Genomic DNA, 23,186 nt, shown 5'->3' with positions numbered 1-23,186 from the left:
ACATTCTGTTTCTGTGCTGAGCCAGCAGCTTTTAGCTCAGTTCCTCTTTCATATCACGTGCCCCCAGCTGCTCAGAAGTGAGTCAGGTTTTACATAGAGTTGCCTTGGATCTGCGAGGCAGATCTTAAGAGGTCAGACCTGGGGGTGCCCCCTGGTTGCTATGGGCAATTTAGAGTAATTGCCTAGGAGTTCCCATCGTGGCTCAGTGGTTAACGAATCTGACTAGGAACCATGAGGTTGTGGCTTCGATCCCTGGGTTCCATCCCCAGCCTTACTCAGTGGGTTAAGGATCCAGCGTTGCCATGAGCTGTGGTGTGGGTCGCAAATGTGGCTTGGATCCCTAGTTGCTGTGGCTGTGGTGTAGGCCGGCTGCTACAGCTCCGATCAGACCCCTAGCCTGGACACCTCCATATGCTGCGGGTGTGGCCCTAGAAAAGGCAAGACAAAAAAAACAATTGCCTCCACTCACCCATATAATAAGGATCTCCAAGCAGCCTTAGGCCAGACCTGGGTGTGCTCCCTGGTTGCCATGGCCGATTTAGTTAATTGTCTCAATTCACCCATTTAATAAAGAAGCTCAGTCCTCCTTAACCTCTCAAGATTGAGTCAGTACTTTCAGAGGGTGGCAGTGCCTGGCAACATAATCACTCATCTGAACCAGTTTCCAGCTACTGTTATCTACCAAGCCCAGGTCTAAGTAGACCCTCCCTGGAATCTGGGCTCTACTATCTAGTTGGAGTAAGATGACAGCCCCCCAAAGCGGAGAATCTGCTACTGCCATCTTGCCTTAAAAGACACAGCACCTTCTCTCTCGGGCCAGAAGCTTTGTGACAGTAGATCCCACCTCTTATTTCCCCCATTACACATACAAAACCAAAACGATCTGCTGCAAAAAGCTTTTATTGTTTCCATTTGGTCCAAGACTTGGGAGAGGGCTCCAGGGTGGTTAAGAATGGTGCCTCGTGGCTGCAGAAAGGGGCTTCCGGCAGAAGCCCAGGCACCAGAGGAGCGCCTCCAAGGCCCCTGGGCTCCAGAGATTCCTAGTCGTGCTTGAGTGTGAGCCTTTCGAAGAGGTACTCGCCCAGCCCAGCCTGCGGACCAGAGAGCCTGCGCAGGTTGGTCAGGTGGTCGCCCATCTTCTTGATGAGCTTCACCTCCTCATCCAGGAAGTGGTTCTCCAGGAAGTCACAGAGCTGAGTGATAGAAGAGAAAATGTTACCATTTGTAAATCTAACAATGTGATGGATGGGGGAGGGAGGCTCAGAAGGCAATGAGCCCAATCAAACGTGGCCAAGGTTAACTATTAACTCAAGATGCAGGCTTCCTGCCAGGAAAGGTCTTGGGATGGATAGGGAGAAAATGGAGATACTCACGTGGGGGTCTGCGCGGGCAGAACCCAGCGCATGCAGATCCACAAGAGCCTGGTTCAGTCCCTTCTCCAAGTGAAGGGCGGCTTCCATAGCGTCCTGGGTTTTACCCCACTCATCTTGAGATGGTTTCTATACGGAAGGCAGAGACCGCTCAGTACTAACCACGCACACGCTGGAAAGGACTAAAAACTAATTTCCCAGTAGTGACGGGAGTTAGGGCTTAAGCCGAAAAAACGTCTAAGAGCTTAAATCGATCACCCTCAGTGTCTCACAACCTTACGCTCCAGGATACCACACGCTGCGGTCTGGACCGCCACTTCGTGGGGGAACTGAACCCGCCTCCGTTTCCAGCTGTAATACAACCACCCACACAAAACTGAACTCCATCTCCCAGAAGCCTACGCCGTGCCTGAACAGCCCTGGTCAAAGGGCTTCAAGCGCAGGGGCCGCTGGGAATCGTAGTCCGCTGCTCACACTGTTTACCTGCACGTCCTGGAAGAGGGCGCGGCCACCGCGCTGGTTTTGCATTTTCAAGAGACGCTCCGAACCCTCGCGCTTCTCCTCGGCCAATTCGCGAAAAAAATGACTCACGCCCTCCAGAGCCACATCGTCGCGGTTGAAATAGAAGCCCTGCGGGAAGAGAAGGCGTGAACAATGGTTAGCCGGAGGCGAGGCCGGGCTTGCGGACTCCGCCTTCCAACTACACAGTGGGACAAAGAAGGCCAGCGCGTGCGCAGAGGGTCAGAGGTGCGCAGCTAAGGGAAACTTGGGCCGGGGGCATCTTGGGGACCCTTACCAGAGAGAGGTAGGTGTAGGAGGCCTGCAGATGCATGTTGATCAGGCGGTTGACGAAGGCCTCCACCTCGGTGGAATAATTCTGACGAACCTGGGAGCTCATGGCTGGTCGGCAATAAGGAGCTAAGCTCAAAAAATGGTGTTGGCTGGTCCCGGAGACTGAAGATAGCTGAGAGGCGGAGTCCGAAGGTTGCGACTGGAAAAAAGGTTGGAGGGTAGTCGGAGGCTGGAGCAAGGGGCGTCCCTGGGTCTGTTCCGTCCAAACACTGTTGAAGCAAGAGACAGATCCGGGGGACCGCCGAGCACACTGCGAGTTTGTGGCCAGGGCGGCTCCTTTTATAGCGCGCGGGGAACCTGAGCAGTGGGGCGGTCGGGGAGAGGAGTCAGCCAATCTGCGGGGGCGGGAGGCTGGACTTGGAGCTCGCTCGTGACCAATCAGGAGCAGATAGGAGCCCCAGCCTCCCGCCCGGAGGTAGGGAAGTCACGCGCTCTGAGCGCGAGGTTGTTGTGAAAGGAGAAATCGCGGGATGGGGGGTTTCATGGGGAGCAAGGGTTCTGGGACTAAATCTGGGAAGTGAGAGAATTCTAGGGGTACTTCCTGGTAGTGAAAGATTAGTGAGAGCACTGGGAGCCCTGGAAAATAATGATTCTTGGTTCCTGAGGATGTCTCAGGAAAGTAGGTTGGATGCGGGGGTTGTGTCAGAGCGAGGACTTTTCTGGAGCCCTGGGGGTTCCTCAGAGGTGCAGAAACGTCCAGAGGAGTGGGGTTGCCCTGGGAGATAAGGGGTCGGGTTGGGGGGGGCCCTCGATCATTGGGAAGTTTGGAAGGCTGTGAGATATTTCTAGATACTTAGGGCGCTCTCTGTGAAATGGGTTGGCTGGGGCACCTGGAGACTTGGGGTTCACTCAAAAGTGAATTCGGAAGACCATGGAAGTCCCTATTTTTATGGAAACTTCCAGGGGGAAGTCTTGGGCCCTTGAGGTGATCTGCAAGATTAAAAGAGACAGTTGGAGAGCCCTGGGATTCAGCCTGGGAATAAGGGAGAGGGATGTTTCTGGAAGCCTAGTGGGATCTTCTTAAAGAGGTGGGGGCTCTTGGAGAGCCCTTTGGGAGCCCTCAAAAGATTGGGCCACTTGGAATCCTGTGGGGTTTTTTGAAAGCCCACTGTTTTTGTGGGAGCTGAGATGGAAAGGGGTGAAAGGACATTGGAACTTTGGAGGTTTCTCTGAGGTTGCATATCCTGGCTCCAAAGCAATCTCTCTGAAGCTGCCTCTGTCTTGCCTGACACATGCTCCTTCAAGATCACAGAGGTGGGGGAGTTCCCATCATGGCGCAGCAGAAACTATCCAACTAGGAATCATGAGGTTTCAGGTTCGGTCCCTGGTCTCGCTCAGTGGGTTAAGGATCTGGCGTTGCCCTGAGCTGTGGTGTAGGTCGCAGACCCAGCTCGGATCACAGCTGTAGCTGATTCACATCCTAGCCTGGGAACTTCCATATGCCACAGGTGCCAGCCCTAAGAAACAAACAAAAAGATCAGAGACAGGTGCTGAGGACTGGTGGCTGGGATGTCTGTCTTTAACTAAGGGACATTTTAAAATTGTGTCTGGTCCAGGTTGGTGCCTGGGTGGCAGTGCCAGCTCATACCAAGATTCTTGCCTTCAAGGAGCTCCTTGTTGTTGGGAGAAAGGAGAAACAAAGACAGGAACTTGACCCTATTTAGGCGCCCTTAATGCAGGCAGCTGGAGGCTGGGACAGGGGAGCTGGAACTGCTGGGGGTCGTCGGGTGGGGGAGGTCTGGGCCTGCCTCGCGGAGAAGCCTTTCCAAGCAGCCCAGGCAGGGCACCCCCTGATCAAGGGGGCTCCAGCCAGGCTGGTATCTGGGGTCCTCCAGGGGTGCCTGGGCCAGTGGCCAGGAGAGCAGCCATGCTGAGTCATGCTGAACTCAGCGCAGGAAGGGGCGCCGGCAGAGGAGCGGGGTGGGACCGGCTCGCTGACCTCATCTCCACGGGGGTGGCTGCAGCCTGGGCCAGGGCCCTGGGAGCTAGGCCTGGCTGGGCCCCAAGTCTGGCCCCCTCCCCCAAGGCACTGTATGGCCTGTGCTTTTGTCTCCGAGTCTTACTGTCTTTTTAGTGCCCGTGATGGTCTCCCTGGGCTCCCACCTGTGGCCATAATGTCCCCTCTGGGCCGATGACTCTGTCTCCCCTTGCTGTCTTATCAGACACCTCTCCCCAGACTGGGTGGCCCTAGGGGTGGGGCAGTGGCCCCAGGCACACAGTCACAATGGGGCCTGGGTTACTCATTCACCAAATTTCATCCCTCCGCCCAAAGACCTTTAGCCTTGGGCGGCCCCGCTGGTGGACAGGCAATAGGGAGAGTGTGGCAGAATAGGCGGGGGTGGGGGGGTGGGGGGTGAGACAGAGATGACCGAGAGAAGGATGACAGTTGAGGGGAGATCACAAGGGCTGGGGACCCAGGGAGACAGGGACAGAGGTGGGGGAGGGGCAGAGGCTCAGAGAGGGACAGAGAGAGACAGGAACAGAGGAGACACAAGGACCCAGGGAGAGGGGGACAGAGACAGAGAGACAGCCAGAGAGCTAGAAAGGGAGGTGGAGACAAAAACAGAGGGGGACAGAGACCCAGAGAGAAGGGAGCACAGACTGTGACACTCCCAGAGGCCTCATTCTCTGTAAGCCCCTTTTCTGACACCTGCTGTCTCCTGAAGGGCCAGACCCCAGGGCTGCTCCTCCAGCCCCACGCTCTGAGGCCCGCTAGTCTCCAGCCAGGATCCCTCCTCTCTGGCCACACAGCCCAAGCTCAGGCCTCTCTTCCAGTCTCCAGAAGCTTCCCCCCAAGGCTTCAGGGCCTCTTCCTGCTCCCCAAGTCCTCCCAAGGTCTGCCCCACACTCCTCTGCCCTATTAGTCTCCACTTCTCCACCTCAGTAAACGTGCAACTTCCGGCAGTCCCACATGTGGAAGCTTCGAGGCCCCAGTTCCCGGGGATCCAGGAGGCCTACGCTGCACCCGGCCACCCTGATCTCTCTCACTCCCACACCGCAGCCCCCGCCCAGGCCCCGGGCTCATCTGCAGGCTTGGGCCTGCCCCAGGGTCGCCTCTAGCATGGTACCCTGGGCTGTGACACACGACACATGTGGTCTCAGGTGGCCTCCCTTCCCCTGGGGACTGTGGGCTCCTTGAGGGCAGGGCCGGGACCTCACTCATCACTTACCCACTGAGGGGACCAGGAAGCCTCAGAAGAAGATGCGGCGGTGGCGGGTGAGGCCCAGTCTCCTGTGACAGCCAGGGAGGGGGCCCAGGGACTCAGACGCCAGAGTGTGGCCCGAGAGAGGTTTATTGTCCTCCGAGACCACTCCTCACCCGCCCGCCCTCCAGCCCAATAATTACAAAAGTAAGAAAAATGCCCCCGTGGCCCCCTGACCCCCCCACCCCGCTGGAAAAATTCCATAATTTATGCAGAAAAGACACAGTCCAAGGCGGCTGGCGGCCTCAGCCCATCTTCTTCCAGATGGTGAGCGAGGCGGTGAGCACTCCGGCCACGAAGATGGTCACCGTCTGCCACGTGGGCGTCCCAAAGTAGGAGAGGAGGCCGTCCTGGGGACAGGGGCATCAGGCACGTCAGGAATAATGTGGCCGCGGCCCGCGCACGAGGGGTCAGGGAGAGGTCAGAGGGCATGAGTGGGAGGCAAGGGCCCACGGTTAATGTAAAGGTACTGAAGAGCTGGGGGGGGGGGTCAAAGGGTTATCCTAGAATCTGAGCTCTTCCAGAGGAAGTGGAGGCACCAGGGAGGGTAGAGGGCATGAGTCAGGTCAAGGGTCACCAGGAGGTCAGAGGTCACCAGGAGGTCAGGGGTCACAAAGGGGTCAGCACGCACCTTAGGAACCAGGGACTGACACATACGGTCAGACACATGACAAAACACGTTATAGAGCACATCTGGTGACCCAAAAATGAGGAGGGGGGCACCATCATGTGGGGGCTCGAGAAGGCCCAGGGCTCCCAGAGGAATGGAGGATGGGGTGGGGTTAGGGCCTCACCCAACCACCCTGGTCCTGGATCCAGCCCAGCAGCCGATCTCGAAGGAAGTCCAGCGTCCAGCCCATGATGGTCCTGATCAGTTCGGGCACCCTGGTGCACAGGGCCTGTGGGAAGTGGGGTGGGCCTTAGGGACTGCGCCTTGTCCCCCCTGCCTGGGGACAGTGGCCCCCAGCCTCCTTTCTCAACTCTGCCTCCCCTCCTACCCTTCTGCAGTCTCTTTTCCACTCAAGAGACTGAATGAGCTTCTTAAGTTGTCAGCTGGATCTCATCACTGTCAACTGCCCTGCTCACAAATCTTCTATGGCTCCCTAGTACCCCCCTGGGATGAACATCAAAAACACGGCTTGGTAGGAGTTCCCGTTGTGGCACAGTGGAAATGAATCCAAGAACCATGAGGTTGTGGGTTCGTTCCCTGGCCTTGCTCAGTGGGTTGAGGATCTGGTGTTGCTGTGAACTGTGGTGTAGGTCGAAGATACAGCTCGGCTCTGGCATGGCTGTGGCTGTGGCCAGCAGCTGTAGCTCCGATTGGACCCCTAGCCTGGGAACCTCCATATGCCGTGGGTGCAGCTCTCAAAACAAAAGACAAAAAAAAAAAAAAAAACACAGCTTGGCCTACCAGGCCCTGTGTGAAGGCTCTGACCTGATCGCATTCCACTTTCTGATGCTTTTGCTGTGCCTCGCTGCCCTTCTGCCAGATCCTCCCTCCCACCAAATTCTTCCCCTGCCTCAGGACCTTTGCACAGGCTGATTCTCCTACCTCAGCAGGCCTCAAATGTGGGAATTTTCAGTCATCTCAGGCCTAACATCACTTCCCAAGAGAGGGCTTTCTTTTAGTTTTTTTGCTGCTTTTTGGCCCCACCCACAGCACAGGAAAGTTCCTCAGCCAGAGATCACATCCAGCCTATGCACCGGCCCAGGCACTGAACTGGCAATGTCACGGAGCCAGGCCGGATCATTAACCTACCGTGCCACAGCGGGAACTCCCCAAGAGAGGGCTTTCTGACTTTCAGATCAGGTAAGAGCTGACACTCCCCATATCCTTGACCTACTCTCATCACCGCCTTAAGCTTCCCTTCCCGCCGGTTATCTGACCACTTCTCACCTGAGGTCCCCAGCTCCATATGCAGCCCTGCCATCATCCGGACTGCTGTCTCCAGCCCCAGCAGTTCAATTTTGCAAAGACATCAAGAAATCTGTGTCCCACCTCCACTGCAGCCACCAGAGTCCAGATTAGGCATCCTTACCAGGGCTATTATATATTTACATATATTATAGATCTATATCTTTATCTATATACTTATTCCTTTTTAAAAAGGGCTGCATCCAGGCCATATGGAGGTTCCCAGGCTAGGGTTTAAACAGCAACTGCTGCTGCCGGCCTACACCATAGTCACAGCAACGCCAGATCGGAGCCGAGTCTGCGACCTACCCCACAGCTCACAGCAACACCAGATCCTTAACCCACTGAGTAAGGCCAGGGATGGAACCCACATCCTCATGGATACTAGATGGGTTCTTAACCTGCTGAGCCATGATGGGGACTCCCACCAAGACTATTATAAGTGCCCCGCTTCCCAGTTTTTGCCCTTGTGTCCTATAATCCTTTTTTTTTGCCCATGCCTGAGGCATGCAGAAGCTCCTGGGCCAGGGATCAAACCTGAGCCACAGCAGTGACAATGCTGGATCCTTAACCTCTAGGACACTAGGGAACGCCCCCATAATCCCTTTTTCTTTCTTTCTTTTTGACCTTTTTGTTATTCCCACCTGTGGCACATGAATGTTTCCAGACCAGGGACTGAATCCGAGCTGCAGCTGTGATCTATGCCCCAGCTGCAGCAACGCAGGATCCTTAACCTACTGCAGCACAGCAGGAATTCCCATAATCCCTTTTTCTACCCACAGTGGCCTAAACAATTTGTTGGGCTTCCCCTCCCACAATATTTTAGCATGAGAATCTTTATAGAAAAGTTAAAAAAATTTCACAGTGAACAGGCATATATATACAACCTAGATTCTACAATTAACATGTTGATATACTTGCTAGAAAAAATCTTTTCTATTTAGGAGTTCCTGTTGTGACTCAGTGGTTAACGAATCTGACTAGGAACCATGAGGTTGTGGCTTCGATCCCTGGCCTTGCTTAGTGGGTTATGGATCCTGTGTTGCTCTGGCATAGGCCGGCAGCTACAGCTCTGATTCCACCCCTAGCCTGGGAACCTCCATATGCCACAGGTGTGGCCCTAGAAAAGGCAAAAAGACCAAAAAAAAAAAACCACAAAATAATCTTTTCTATTTATAAATCAGGTCTTATCACTCTCAGCATTCATCCCACAACCTGGGCTCCATGAAAGCAGGGGCCCAGCCTGTTCGGTTCCATGCCCAATGAACGTTTAAAACTAGCTGGGAGGAGTTCATATATTGGCTCAGCAGTAATGAGCCCAACTAGTATCCACGAGGATATGGGTTCGATCCCTGGCCTTGCTCAGTGGGTTAAGGATCCAGCATGGTCATCAGCTGTGGTGTAGGTCACAGATGCAGCTTGGATCTGCTTGTTGTGTGGCTGTGGTGTAGGCCGGCCACTATAGCTCTGATTCAACCCCTGGCCTGAGAACTTCCATATGTGGCCCTAAAAAGCAACAAACAAACAAACAAACAAATCCCCCAAAATAGCTGGGAGTTCCCTGGCTGCCTACTGGGTTAAGGATCCAGTGTTGTCACTGCTGCACATAGGTTGATCCCTGGCTCGGGAACTTCCACATGCCGAGGGTGCGAGGGTGCAGCCAAAACAAGCAAACAAGCCCCAGCCAATCACTCTTATCTCTCACTCAGAGTAAAGCTAGTCTTTACAATGACCCGTAGGATGCCTCGCACTGTCCCTGACCTCTCACCTTCTCCCCCTGTTCTAACCACAGTGGCCCATCATGGCCCTCAACATACTGGGCTTGGTCCTACCTCAGGCCTTTGCATTTGCTGTGGCCTCTACCAGATGCCTTTCCCCCATCCTTATATTTCTTGGCATTCCAACTTTGGCTTTTTTTTTGTCTTTTTAGGATGGCACCTAAAGGCTCCCAGGCTAGGGGTTGAGTGGGAGCTATAGCTGCCGGCTTACGCCACAGCCTCAGCCACACGAGATCCAAGCCGCGTCTGTGACCTACACCATAGCTCATGGCAATGCCGGATCCTTAACCCACTGAGTGAGCCCAGGGATCAAACCTGCATCCTCATGGATCCTAGTCAGGTCCATTAAGCACTGAGTCATGACAAGAACTCCCCAACTCTGGCCTTGATGTCACCTTCTCTTAGCAGACTTTCCTGACCGCTTTCATATCCCATCACCCTAGTTACTCTGCTCGCCACTCATCCTACAACCTGGGCTCCGTGAGAGCAGGGGCCCAGCCTGTTCTGTTCCATGCTGTGTTCTGGGTGCCGGGTCTAGGCTGCACACACCATAGGCCCAATGAATGTCTGTTGCATGAATAAATGAATGAAAACACAGATAACTGGCCCACAGCGGACTCTCTCCGTTCCCCTCTGTGGTTCCTAGGCTGCCACAGGGCTTGGCCTCACAACTCCCAGGTCCTCACAGGTCTGAGGGGAGCCTCGCTGGGCTCACGGCCTTGCAATCGCCCACCTTGAGCACCAGTTTACTGGCAAAGTAGAAAAGCGCGACCACCCGGCCCCAGTTGAAGTTGCCGTCAGCAAACATTTCGGCCGCCACTCGGAAAAAGACTTCTCGGGGGGAGTCCGTGTCCACGGCTGCGATCATCCTGCAGGGGAGAGAGTCGTGCTGGGAAGGAGGATCGGGCAACGTGTGGAAGCTCTGGCGTTCAGCTCATACCAAAGACAAGAACACTGAGGCCTGAGCCAGGCTGAAATCAAGAGGGCACCATGCAGGAAAGGGACAAGATGGACCTTTAGGAAACTGACTCCCTGGAGGAGGGTTTCCATATCTTAGGGGAGGGGAGGCCTGGGAGTTCAAAGCACTGAGCTGAGGAGTAGCGACCTGGACCCCTTGGGTCTGAGGGAAAAGGGGCTGTGGGCCCGGACTCCAGGCTCCCAGGGGAAGTGGCGATTGGGTTCTGAGGGAGAAGAGACCACTCCTGGGTCCCAGGGGCCACACCTCTGCAGCTCCATGTTACTGTCCAGTTCATCTCCAATGCGCTTGAGACACTCGCTCAACTTCTTGGTAGATGCATCCTGAGGCACCTGCTCCAGGCCCAGCTCAGGTGTCTCTCCCCCCATTCGCCCTGCTCGATCCTGGATGAAACTAGAGTGGGGATGGAGTTGCGGGGGGCGCAGAATCAGAATGGGGCATTACGCCTCAAATCCGCTCCGCAATAATCAGACCTCACACTCACCCCTGAAGCAAAAGGGCCCCTGTCTTCATGATCTGCTCAGAGCTGGTGGGCCCTAGAGGAGAAAGGAGGAAAGAGGTGCCTGGACTCTTGGGTCCTAGGGGATCCAGGGAACTAGAGTGGCTCATGATAACTGAGGGAGGACAACACTAAGGGGCCCTGCATTTCTGGGTCCCTGCTAGATGAACTGAGTGGGGTCCCAGGCATCCGAGTCTCTGATGAAGAAAGAGGCAGGGCTCCTGGGCCTGTATCCTTCATTCTTCCGGGGAGAGGAGGCTGAGGAAAGACTGAAAGCATCCAAACCCCAGGCCTGAGGGGAGACCCGCCCCTCCCACCAGGAAGTGGTGCCGGCGACAAGCCCGGGCCTGCCCCGGGGCTTGGATTCTGGGGTTCTCCAGCTTCTCGGGGTTCCGAGAGCGCCAGACAGGAAGGGATCCGGACGCGGAGGCCAGAGAACCGGAGACCCCGGGGAGGGAGGGGGGTGGAGCTGGCAGCGTCGGATCCAGGAGTTTCTGCCCCCAGTGCCTGGAGATCGCACGGCCCCAGACCGGCAGGAGGGAATCGCGGGGTCAGCCGGCGAGGGGCTCCCCCTCCTCCCGCCCGTCCACCTCCCGCCTCACCCCCGCCTCTGGGTTGCTCCCCGGACCCGTCCATCACCGCCGCTCCCGCCGCCGCCTCTCGCCGGGTCCGCCCGGGCGGCCGCAGCACGCCCCCGGTCACGTGAGCGCCCCGCTAGGCGCGCGTCCTGTCACGTGATCGCCCCGCAAAATGGCCGCCGCCGGCGGCTGCCCCGCAGAGCGGCCCCAACCCTGGACCGCACCTGCTGCACCTGCTCCGGGAAGGCTCGGCCCCATCACGTGACTGTTCAATCAGCACTTGACCTCAGGAACTGGTCTGGGCGGCTTTCCCCCCCGCCACGCAGTCAGTCGCAGCTGTAACTTTTATTCATTCATTCATTCATTCATTCCCGCAATATTTCCCCAAGTTTTCGGGCGGGCACTTGAGCCCTTCCCAAGGCAGGAGGAGCGTGAGGCCAAAAATAGCATTCACTGAGGCAGGCCGTTCCAGATGACTAAAGTCTATGAATGTTTATGTGTGTTTGTGTGAAATCCAAGGATCAACTGGTGATAGGTTGGCAGGGAGTGGACAGGGAAGGGCTCGTGAGGTGCCGGAAATGTGCTATATCTTGATCTGGGCGGTGATTACTTGGACATACACGTATTTAAAAATTCACTGAGCTGTACACCTAAGATGTGCACTTTTGAGAAAGCATTAAAGCTCCTTTTAAAAAGAAAATTGTAAGAAAAAAATAAGTCCGATTAGAAAAATAAGCTGGGGGGAAAAAAAAGCAATGAGATCCTGCTGTGTAGCATGGGGAACTATATCTAGTCACTTATGATGGAGCAGGATAGTGTGAGAAAATAGATTCTATACGTGTATGTGTAACTGGGTCACCATGCTGTGCAGCAGAAAATTGACAGAACACTGTTAAACCAGCTATAATTAAAAATAAATAAAATTAAAAAGAAAAATAAGCTGGGGTTAGACGATGAATGGTTTGGGCATATAAGAGAAGGGAATTTATGTCCCAAGGGCGGCTGGGAGCCATGGCAATTGCTAATTATAGGTGTGTCAGCCTAGCACCACCAGGAACATAGTCTGAAAACGTCAAGTTTATTGACCCATTAAGCTATGGAGACCATATAAGAGAGAAATGATGGAGCCTCTTGACAAAGAAAAGACAGAGTTATTATAGGATTTGAAGGAAGAGTGGGGTCTAGGGGACAACTAAATGATAAGCTGAAAGCAAAGCAGTGTGTAAAGAGGAACCAGGGTCCTGTATCCTGGAAAACTATGAGACTGTAGATGTGGAATGTTGGTCCAGAAATTCTGCTCTGCACCTGGGTTGGAAATCCAGGCTGCTACGCTGTATCAAATGACTTAGCTCCCACAGGCAAGAGTAGGATGTTTCATTTTTACTGATAGAATTTCCAATACTTGATGATTTTAGAGAACAAAGTTTCTCTGTAAGTAAGAAAGCATGTTCTTGGGAGAAAGAGTGTTTCCTATTAACTTTGAAGCTGGCTTTATTTGTGTCTGTTATTCCAGCCCAGTGAATGAGCCCTCCCTCTATCCCAGTTACAGAGAAAAAAAAAAAAAGAAAAGAAAGAAAGAAAGAAAGGGCTTTTAATGCAACCACTTTCCTCTAAACAGTACAGCTGCTGGGAGTTCCCGTAGTGGCTCAGCGATAATGAACCCGACTGGTATCCGTGAGGATGCAGGTTCCATCACTGGCCTTGCTCAGTGGGTGAAGGATCTGGCACTGCTGTGAGCTGTGGTGTAGGTTGCAGATGTGGCTAAGATCTGGCGTTGCTGTGGCTGTGGCATAGGCCAGCAGCTGTAGCTCTGATTCGACCCCTGACATATGGAAGTTCCCAGGCTAGGGGTCAAATTGGAGCTACAGCTGCCAGCCTACACCATAGCCACAGCAATGCCAGATCCAAGCTGCATCTGCGACCTACACCACAGCTCACAGCAATGCCGGTTCTTTAACCCACGGAACAAGGCAGGGATTGACCCCGTAACCTCAAGGTTACTAGTTGGGTTCATCACTGCTGAGCCATGACTGGAACGCCAACAATTATTTTATTATCTTTGATAGGCCTGTGGGTAATGGGATTGGGAAAAGCTCTCTGGGCAGTTCTCAGTGTCATTGTCTGCAGTCAGACAATGGCTAGAGCTGGAAGAGCCAAGAGGGACCTGATACAACACCTCTCTGTTTTCACGGAGCCTCCACCATTGCTTGTGGTTTCCTTGCGTGGGATGGTTTGGGCGTCCTTACAGCTTGGAAGCTTCAGGACAACTGTTTCAAGAGTATTTTGGCCAACAAAGAAGCAATTGCATTGCCTATCTTGATCTGACCTCGAATCACGCAGCATCACTTCAGCCATGTTGCAACAGCTACATCTGAGTCACGAGCACATTCTGCTTCAGGGGAAGGGGAACCAGACTCTACTCGTCTGTGGCCATGCCCACAGCAATGCCAGGTTCCCAGGCCAGGGACTGAACCTGTGCCACAGCAGTTACGAGAGCCACAGCAGTGACGATACCAGATCCTTAACCCTCTGCAGCACAAGGGAACTCGAAGAAAGAATGCTTTCTGCCTGACAACCTGAGAACAAAGAACATCAGCTTCCTTCCTGCCCTTGGACTCAAACGGAAACCCTGGCTTTTCTTGGGTCTGGAGCTACCAGCCTTCAGAAAACTATGGTACCACCAACTGTCCTAGTCCTCAGGGCTTCAGTCTTGAACTGAAATTAAACAACAGCTCTCCTGGGTCTCCAGGTGGCCAACTCATCCAGAAGATCTTGGGGTGTGCCTACCTCCATAATCATGTGTTTCTTCTTTTTGTTTTTAGAGCCACACCTGCGGCATAGGGAGGTTCCCAGGCTAGCGGTCCAAGCGGAGCTGCAGCTGCCGGTCTACACCACAGCCACAGCAACGCGGGATCCGAGCCACATCTGCGACCTACACCACAGCTCATGGTAACGGCCTTAACCCACTGAGTAAGGCCAGGAATTGAACCTGTGTCTTCAAGGATTCTTAGCTGCTGAGCCATGACGGGGAACTCCTAGCCTTCTAGCTTGTTGCCTGACCGTTCATAACACAGGGCTTCCACCTCATCGCTCAAGATGGACACACCAATGTCCAACTCATCCCCACTGCAGTAGGAGGAAGGGAGAGATTGAAAATGGACGTCATCCTCCTTGCCTTAAAAGGCCATGATTCAGACACTGCAGACATCTCACTGGCCAGAAGCCATTCACATGGCAAGAAACGATTGCAAGGGAGCCTAGGAAATGTAGTCTTCATCTGTGCAGCCATGTGTCTGGTGAAACTTCCCTATCAGAGGTGAATAATAATAATAATACCACCTTTTTTCTTTGGGCCACAGCTTGTGAAAGTTCCTGGGCCAGGGACTAAACCTGCACCACAGAAGTGACAATGCCAAATCCTTAACCCACTGAGCCGCAAGGGAGCTCCATAGGTGAATAATTATTAAGGGGACCTCTAGCCCTCCTTGCCACACAATTAAATGATTGAAACCAAGCAAGCAGAGGACTGAAACCAATGCGGTGATAGCTGAATGATGTGTAATGGGACTTGGAATAAGCAAGCAACCGAAGACTCATTTGATGGCTAATCTCTGAATGTTCTGAAATTCCTACCAAATTGTTTATTTGCTCAGAGCGAGAGTTATGAGCATCATAAGCCCAATATATCCATCTCTATCTTCTGGAATGGGTAGAATTGAATTTCGCAGACTCTTTGTGGTTTGTCACGGTCACATGACTAGTTTTGGCCAATAAATTCTAAGAGCTTATGTATTTTTTTTTTCCCCACACCTGCAGCGTTCAGAAGTTCTGGGACCAGGGATCGAACCCTACACCCTAGCAATGACTCAAGCCACAGCAGTGACACCAGATTCTTTAACTGTCAGGGAACTCCTATGTATATCATTTTTACGTCAGAGCGCTTAAAGTGTTGTTACAAGAGCTTCTGGGGGGTTCTTTCCCGGGTGACCTTGACCGGCCGGCTCTGTATGGTGCAGGCTCTGTCAGTGTGGGTCCCAGACAGACACAGTCCAGAACCCTCAGCCAACATATAACACAAGTGAGGAAAAAAACGTGTATGAAGCTGAGATCTGGGTTTTTTTTTTTGTTGTTTTGTTTTGTTGTGTTTTTGGCTGCAGCCATAGCAGGTGGAAGTTCCCAGGCCAGGGCTTGAACCTTGGCCACAGCAGCGATCTGGGGCTGCTGCAGGGACAACACTGGATCCTTAACCTGCTGCACCACAAGGGAACTCTTTGAGGGTTGTTATGACAGCATAACCGAACCTCTACTCACTACTGTAGCAAAATACAAAAGTTAGATCTTTCCTAGAGCATAGAGTTAACCCTAATTTGTTGACTAAGCCCCCACATATAGCCCCCTTCCAAGTGCTTGTCATTTGGGTGGGAATTACCTCCTACCCCTGCCACACAAATAGGCTTTGCCAGGGACCCAGGCTTTGCCAGTCAGGCCATGGGAACGCTCCAGAACACTTCCACTGAAATGCCTCTCTGTACCTTAATGGAGGCCTGACCTCAAAGTGAATGGCAGGAGTTCCTGGCACGACTCAGTGGAAATGAATCTGTCTAGTATTCAGGACGCAGGTTTGATCCCTGGCCTCCTGCAGTGGGTTAAGGATCTGGCATTGCCATGAGCGCGGTATAGGTCACAGATGTGGCTTAGATCTGGCATTGCTGTGGCTGTTGGGTAGGCCAACAGCTACAGCTCTGATTCAACCCCTAGCCTTGGAACCTCCATATATTGCAGGTGCGGTCCTAAACACACACACACACACACACACACAAAGTGAAGGGCAAGCAGCTAACATCTATTGAGACCCTACTGTGTGCTTAGGCTTGTTCATATACCATCCCATTTCATCCGCATGTCAGTACAGTATCTCCCCTCTACTGATGAAGAGACAAAGGCAGAGGGAGGCTGGGGGCGAGTGCAGTTAGGGACACTTCCTATCCATAGCCTATTTCCTGTTCCAGGTCACAGAGGCTGAGGCAAGCAAACTGTGGCTCTGCCCACAGATGTCTGCTCTGGGAGCTTGTGGGAAATGCAGTCCTGACCGCACCTCCCCACCCCCCGCCCCCCCATCCTTCCACCCAGTTATTCTCTAGTGATCCCTTTAGTGGTGGGCTTTCTCCAGCTCCCAGCAAACCATCATAATCTCTGTGGAAAGCACATCTTTATTTATTCAGGGTATATATCAGCATTTATCCTGGGGGAAGGTGACTCCAATAGCCTTCCTCACCTCCTCAAGGATGTCAGCCAGGAGCTCACTTTCAGCCAGAGTAATCATAGGGCTTTCCTTCAGGCCTGGGGGAGAGTGCAATTAAGAACTTCTCCTACTCATGTCCCCAAAGAACTACAATTCCCAGAATCCCATGAGGTATGATTTGGGCAGATGGATGCCCCCAAGGGCTCCTGGGAGATGTAGTTCTACATAGCTTCTTGAGTGGCTAAGGGGTGGGGAAGATACCCACCTCCCTATCAGGCTTGCTCTGCCACCCTGCCACCTGCCACCCCGTCCTCCACATTCTTACCCTTCTTCAAGCATTCCCGGACGTGCTTGGCCTCGTAACACATGCCCATTCCATTTGTATAATTGAACTCCTCGCCTGGGGCTGAGGGCAGTGGGAACTCCTTATGCTCCCCCTTCACCACCAGCTCTGTTGGGCACCAGCAGGGGTCGAGGATCTGAGGGGAGATAAGAGGTGGCCCTACTGCTCTCACCAACAGGGGGCTCCTGCTTGGGGATGCTCGGGAGCCTCCCCCTGCCACCTGGTGGCCAAGGACGGATTGCCCTCCATCCTCAAGGTTTGGGTCCCCACCCCACCCCTGGTTGCTGGGGGGTTGCTCCCTAGCAACAGTTGCCGCACTAGAAACCTGTCCTGTTTGTTTCCCAGGAGCAAATCCCTCTCTAACACCTTGCTCGGGTCTCATGAAGACGGCTTCTCTTCACATCTGTGTGAATCCCCTTTGCAAGGAGGAGGCTTAGATAATCCAGCACCTTCCTATCTACTAGGAGACTTTTTTGGGGGGGCCCCCAGGGCTCTCGGAAACCTAAATTATTCCGTACCCAAGTCATGTAGGTCAAAATGGAAATATACCCAGGGCAAGGTCCAAATTCTGTTGAGAATAGAATTTCTGCCAGCAACAGGGCTCTAGGAAGATCAGTGAAACTGCTCTTTGGTCCTGGCCATACTCCATGGTGAAAGCAATCCCAAAGGTTACAGCTGCTTTCCGAGGATGGTTGATAAAAACTGGTTTCTTCGAAGAAAGGAATAAAGGCTTTCTTTCTTTCTTTTTTTTTTTGCCTTTTTGTCTTTTTGGGGCCGCACCCACGGCATGTGGAGGTTCCTAGGTTAGGGTCGAATCAGAGCCGTAGCCACCAGACTACACCACAGCCACAGCAACACAGGATCCGAGCCGTGTCTGTGACCTATGCCACAGTTCTCAGCAAAGCCGAATCCTTAGCCCACTGAATGAGGCCAGGGATCGAACCTGCGTCCTCATGGATGCTAGTCGGGTTTGTTAACTGCTGAGCCACGATGGTTAAAAGGACTAAGGGTTTTTGACAGACCAATGGTTCGCCCTCGGGAAGGAACCTAGAAGTCCAGACCCCATCCCACGGCCTGGTGGTTGAGGATGGGTTCCTTAGCAACAGGGCGGGGAGAGGTTAGTTCAGTCCACATCCAGCTGCAGCAGCCACAGCTGGGCCCTTCCTCGGGCTGAGAGCCATGGCACCCCTCCCGGCTTGACCAATCGAACCTCACCTGGGCCATGCCCTTGGTACCGCTCACAGAGACTGTATTGGAGAGCTGGGAAGTGATGCTGCAGGTGAAGCTGCCCTGGACCCCTCCTGGGTACTGGAGTAGCACGCTGACCGTGTCGTCCACACCTGGGGAAAGGCACAGGACAGGGCAAGCCTGGCCTCACATCCTGCCTGCGGAACCTTGGCAGGAGATCTCATCTCTAGCATGGCCAGGAAGGAGACTGACATGGTGATGAGTGCTACCACGGGGAGGGACACGACCCCTTTCCACTCTTCGTCAAATGAAAGCAGACAGACGTCAAAGGTCACATGGCACAGGATGTCATCCCTGTGCAGTGGCCAATATTTGGCAAATCCACAGAGCCAGAGAGGAGATCTGTGGTTGCTTAGGGCCCAGGAGGATGGGAGAATTAGGTGTGAGGTTTTTTGGAGTCATGAAGATTTTTCTTTTCTTTTTTTTTTTGGGCGGGGGGTTCACCTGCGGTATATGGAGGTTCCCAGGCTAGGGGTCCAATCGGAGCTGCAGCCACCAGCCTACACCACAGCCACAGCAATGTGGGATCCAAGCCACGTCTGCGACCTACACCACAGCGCATGGCAATGCTGGATCCTTAACCCACGCATCAAGGCCAGGGATTGAACCTGCAACCTCATGGTTCCCAGTCAGATTTGTTTCCGCTGCACCATGATGGGAACTCCAAGATTTTCTGAAATTGATTATGGTGCTATATGTTCCCTACTCTGTGACTCTACCATAGCCACAGAATTGTATATTTGTGTGTGTGTGTGTGTGTGTGTGTGTGTGTGTGTATGAGTGTGTGTGTGTGTGCGTGCGCTTTTTAGGGCTGTATTTGTAGCATCTAGAGGTTCCCAGGCTAGGAGCTGAATCAGAGCTACAGCTGCCAGCCTACACCCCAGCCACAGCTACACGGGATCTGAGCTGTGTCTGCGATCTACACCTGCCCGTTGCTGGTCACAGCTGCAGCTCGGATTCAGTCCCTGGCCTAGGAGCTTCCATATGTCACAGATGTGGCTACAGGGGGTCAAAAAATGGGGATAATAAGAGAATCTGTCTCATGGGGCCAGTACAAGGATTACATTAAATGATATAAAATGGGAGTTCCCGTCATGGCATTTTTCTATTTAGGGACGGCCTGCCTACCGTTTGCCTCAATAGTTCCTCCCCTCACTCCTTGCAGCAACCCTATTATTGACATTTCACCAGGAACTGAGACTCAGAGATGTTGTGTCTCCTGGCCATGGTCACACAGCACGTCCCAGCACAGAGCCTGTCCGCACTCTCAACTCTGATCCTCTTGGACTTCCTCTGGGAAGTTCCTCCAGTTGTCTAACCTGACTCGCATGGGTGAGGAGACTTATTCCCAGCTCAGTGCTCGCAGTAAGAGAGGATCAGTCCTCCCACCACCACATCGTCCAGGAGAGACCGTACCTGTTTCATAGCGCCTTCCCACCGCCGAGATCTTCTCTGGCTTCTGCCCACCGTAGACCATGGAGATGAACTGGAGGCAGTAGATGCCAAGGTCTAGCAAGCTACCTCCAGCCTGGGCCCAGTCTACGGATCGGGGTACATTGGCGATACTCTTCCCAAAATTTGCCTGAACCACTCGTAGGTCCCCCAGAGTTTCCTGGGCCAGAACAGACCTCAGAGCCTCTACAGCAGGAAAGAAGCGGGTCCAGATGGCCTACGGACCAAAGAGGGAAGAGAGAAAGATGCAGAAAGGGAAGGAGAGAGATCAGGACCCAGGAGTTAACGGACCACTTCTTTTCCTTCAAGGGTCCAATCTTTTTTTTTTTTTTTTTTTTTTTTGTCTTTTTAGGGCCGCACCCCAAGCACGAGGAAGTTCCCAGGCTAGGGGTCGAATCGGAGCTGCAACTGCCGGCCTCCACCAGCTCACGGCAACACCAGATCCTTAACCCACTGAGTGGGGACAGGGATCGAACCCAAGTCCTCGGGGATACTAGTTGGGTTTGTAACCCGCTGAGCCACAACAGGAACTCCCCAAGGGCCCAGTCTGGAGGAGGTATGTGTTGCTCCCCCAACTCCAAACATGACCCCTCCTTCCTTCTTCCACAGCCTTTCAGTCCGCAGGCTGTGTCCTGCCCCCCTCTTTCTGTCCTCCGTGGTCCTCTTCGTTGTCATTACCCCAACTCTGGTCTTAAGCTTTTCCATCTGGACCATTGCACTCGTCGTCCAATGTTATGGTCTGAATTGTGTCCCCACAAAATTCATGCAGAGGTCCCAGGCCTCAGTACCTCCCTGGCTCCCCAGGTGAGTGTATTTGGAGATGAATTTGTTTTTTGCTTTTTTTGGTCTTTTTAGGGCTGCACCTGCAGCATATGGAGGGTCCTAGGCTAGGAGTCGAATTGGAGCTGTAGCTGCCGGCCTACACCACAGCCACAGCAATGTGGGATCTGAGCTGTGTCTGCATCCTACACCACAGCTCACGGCAACACTGGATCTTTATCCCACTTAGAGAGACCAGGGATCGAACCTACATCCTCATGGATACTATTTGGGTTTGTTTCGACTACACCACAATGGGAACTCCCAAGGGGCAGCTATTGTGACTACTGGCAGAACCTACGGCAAAGTATGTTAGAACCAATATACTCTAACATGAAAAATAGCTTCCAGGGAGTTCCTGTTGGCTCAGTAGGTTAAGAACCCAAGTAAATAAAGAAAAGAAAGAAAATAGCTTCCAGAGCTCATCTGGTAGCCATTTTAACTGCTGGCATTATTCAATGCTGTTTGGTGGCCATTTAATTTAATTTATCATTTTTCCTTTTTATTTTTGGGCAGGGTCCTTGGCTTGTGGAAGTCCCCTGGGCCAGGGATCAAACCCATGCCACAGCAGTGACCAGAATCACAGTTGTGACAATGCAGGATCCTTAACCCACTGAGCCACCAGGGAACTCACTGCCTTTTTTTCCGGTGGCCATTTTAATTATTGGCAATCTGCAAGATGTCAAAGGCCCCCATAAGTAGACAAGTCTCAAAGGCCAAAAAAAAAGGGCACTTTGACATTGAGAGTTATTGGTAGGGGATTCTGACCTCTATCCCTAGAAATCCATCCAAACTAAGCTCACCGCCATTTTTTGCCACTTTCACTATTGGCATCTTTTTCTGAAAGGGTGACAAAGGATCCTTCAGGCGGCCATGTTTGCTAAGAGCCAAAAGCAGTGGCTTCTACCCATGGGAAATATTGCGAGCAGATTCCAAGGAGTAGCCCAACTACATCCTGACAAACCCAAGGACCTTGGTTCAATTTGTAGCCATCTTAACTCTTGGCAAACCCATGCTTGTGCTCCCCCGCAAATGACCACCAGTGACCTGCAGCCAGGTTGGGTAATAGCAAGTAGCGCCACGATGGGTGTTGGAAGGGCCCCTGCACCCTCACCTCCATTAGGAAGAGGCCTCGGGATCGGGCCTCGGCAACCATTTCACGCACTTCCGCGGCGTTCACGCCCATGGGCTTCTCGCACAGCACGGCCTTGCCAGCTGCCAGGCAAAGCAACACCGTGGCCTTGTGCTGGGGGTGCTGGGTGCCAATATAGGCCACCTCTAGGGCGGGAGAAAAGAGGTCAGGAGATCGGCAGCCCCGCCCACCGAGCCTTCAGGGATCGCCCACCACTAAAAGCCCCGCCCCCAGCATCCCAGGAATCGGTTTCCCTCCAAGCTTGGCGGACGTCCTACAGCGGTGACCAAACACTAGCCTCCCTAATTCGTAGAAACTAACTAATCATCCTCTACCGTCATTCTGTTTTCCTCAGATTATTTCCAGCCTTCTAGAATTAACGTATTAAATCATTTAATTCTCACACCACCACCAAGAAGTAGAGACGATTATTTTGCCCGTCTTTCAAGTGAGGCAATTGAGAAGAGCGAGGAGAGGAGAAAAATGCCAACTCAAGTCCCCTGACTCTAGAGACTGCTCCGCCCCATCCAGGCTACTCTGATAACGCAGAACCAGAGTCTAAGGTCATATTTAAACCCTGAAGGACTTCCCGAGAAATTCAAGCTTTGCCTTTACCGCGGAGGTAGATCCTCCTAACGGCAATTTCACGTTAGACGCTTAATATCAGACAAAACTGATTCCTATCACTCCGGCGCCCAGTTCAAAGTTCTTCCAGAATCTCTGAGAGAAGGGCTCAACCCGCCAGTTTTGCATCTCCCACGCAGCAGCCTAGAGGCAGCGTGCCAGTGGTGCCCGGGAGCCCTGGCAACTTACCCACGTTCGGGTCCTTGGCCAGTTCCTCATAGGAGCCATAGGCCTTGGGGATGTCGTGTTTCCGCGCAAACTCCTTTGCCCGGCTCAGATCCCGGGCCGCTACCGCCACCACCTGGAGGGGCGCCACGGTCAGACTTGAGGGGCTGGGATGGGTGTGAAAGACAGATGTATGGGGGCGGGGAGGAAAGAGGTGATGGAGACGGCCTCGATACGGGGAGAAATTACAGCCCTCCGAGACGGGGGTGCAAGGAATTTTTTTTTTTTTTTTGGTCTTTTTGTTATTTCTTTGGGCCGCTCCCGCGGCATATGGAGGTTCCCAGGCTAGGGGTCGAATCGGAGCTGTAGCCACTGGCCTACGCCAGAGCCACAGCAACGCGGGATCCGAGCCGCGTCTGCAACCTACACCACAGCTCACGGCAACGCCGGATCCTTAACCCACTGAGCAAGGGCAGGGACCGAACCCTCAACCTCATGGTTCCTTGTCGGATTCATTAACCACTGCGCCACGACGGGAACTCCCAGGGAATTTTAGGTTGTTTCACCGCCTTGGAGATTCAGAAGTACAGAACCCCAGCTCCCTCCTCCCTCAGACCCGGGAGTCCCCCTCTGCGCCCACCCCTCCCCTGCTCTTCTACGGGCCTCCGGAGGGAGGGCGGACCTGGTGCTCAGAGCGAGGCAGCAGCCGCAGCACCGTCGTGAAGTCGCTGGAGATAAGGCCGGCTGACACGATGCCCCAGCGAAGCGCCATCGCCCCAACCCCGAGTCTCAAAGGTCCCCACTTTCTCCCGGAGCAAGTCAAAGACCGGAGGCCCCTTGCTCTGAGGGGTGGCCCTTTTCTCCGCCCCCATCGCCCTTACGTTACTCCTCATTGGCCACTGGGCCGGTGCCCGCCTTCATTCCCAGAGCCAGGCAGGAGGTTATATAATTCTCGCGTCCCCATTGGAAGAGCTACTGTTGGCTCCGCCC

At 53.4% G+C, this 23,186-nt stretch overlaps 3 protein-coding genes across 5 annotated transcripts; all 3 read right to left on the bottom strand.

The window, feature by feature from the left end:
* Positions 1 to 882: 882 nt before the first annotated feature.
* On the bottom strand, positions 883 to 2,519 carry FTL (ferritin light chain). The gene is given in 4 exon segments (NM_001244131.1): positions 883 to 1,193; positions 1,374 to 1,499; positions 1,854 to 2,000; positions 2,167 to 2,519. Coding segments are annotated over 4 exon segments (528 nt in total). The 5' UTR covers positions 2,269 to 2,519; the 3' UTR covers positions 883 to 1,040.
* A 2,978-nt stretch (positions 2,520 to 5,497) lies between these two features.
* Positions 5,498 to 11,283, bottom strand: BAX (BCL2 associated X, apoptosis regulator). 3 transcript variants are annotated; one of them, XM_003127290.6, is made up of 6 exons: positions 11,196 to 11,283; positions 10,579 to 10,630; positions 10,341 to 10,487; positions 9,852 to 9,987; positions 6,220 to 6,324; positions 5,498 to 5,775 (listed from the first exon to the last, which is right to left on the bottom strand). In XM_003127290.6, the coding sequence occupies exons 1-6, from the start codon at positions 11,227 to 11,229 to the stop codon at positions 5,671 to 5,673; spliced, it is 579 nt and encodes a 192-aa protein (XP_003127338.2). In that variant the 5' UTR covers positions 11,230 to 11,283; the 3' UTR covers positions 5,498 to 5,670. The 3 variants fall into 3 exon arrangements, with proteins under 3 accessions (XP_003127338.2, XP_084817993.1, XP_084817992.1); XM_084961867.1 differs by having other exon boundaries at positions 11,222 to 11,283; XM_084961866.1 differs by lacking the exon at positions 11,196 to 11,283 and having other exon boundaries at positions 10,579 to 10,834.
* A 5,118-nt stretch (positions 11,284 to 16,401) lies between these two features.
* On the bottom strand, positions 16,402 to 22,968 carry DHDH (dihydrodiol dehydrogenase). The gene is made up of 7 exons (NM_214166.1): positions 22,879 to 22,968; positions 22,221 to 22,332; positions 21,390 to 21,553; positions 19,421 to 19,673; positions 17,972 to 18,096; positions 16,739 to 16,892; positions 16,402 to 16,511 (listed from the first exon to the last, which is right to left on the bottom strand). The coding sequence occupies exons 1-7, from the start codon at positions 22,966 to 22,968 to the stop codon at positions 16,402 to 16,404; spliced, it is 1,008 nt and encodes a 335-aa protein (NP_999331.1).
* Positions 22,969 to 23,186: the final 218 nt, after the last annotated feature.

This window comes from Sus scrofa, chromosome 6 (genome assembly GCF_054392235.1).
Source record: "Sus scrofa isolate SSC_HxYL_T2T_F1_AM1 chromosome 6, Sscrofa_HxYL_maternal_Yorkshire_Landrace_v2.0, whole genome shotgun sequence".
Lineage (NCBI taxonomy): Eukaryota > Metazoa > Chordata > Mammalia > Artiodactyla > Suidae > Sus > Sus scrofa.
This window is presented reverse-complemented; position numbering and strand designations above follow the sequence as displayed.

Bases quoted from the DNA above. Each gene is read 5' to 3' on its own strand.
- DHDH (NM_214166.1), bottom strand. From the start codon at position 22,968: ATGGCGCTTCGCTGGGGCATCGTGTCAGCCGGCCTTATCTCCAGCGAC. The intron at 21,554-22,220 runs GTAAGTTGCCAG...CTCCCGCCCTAG, and splicing joins GGCCAAGGACCCGAACGTGG to AGGTGGCCTATATTGGCACC. The intron at 19,674-21,389 runs GTGAGGGTGCAG...TTTGGTCCGTAG, and splicing joins GAGGCCTCTTCCTAATGGAG to GCCATCTGGACCCGCTTCTT.
- BAX (XM_084961866.1), bottom strand. From the start codon at position 10,703: ATGAGCCACTCTAGTTCCCTGGATCCCCTAGGACCCAAGAGTCCAGGC. The intron at 10,488-10,578 runs GTGAGTGTGAGG...TCCCCACTCTAG, and splicing joins GGGGCCCTTTTGCTTCAGGG to TTTCATCCAGGATCGAGCAG. The intron at 5,776-6,219 runs GTGAGGCCCTAA...CCCTGTCCCCAG, and splicing joins TCCAGGACCAGGGTGGTTGG to GACGGCCTCCTCTCCTACTT.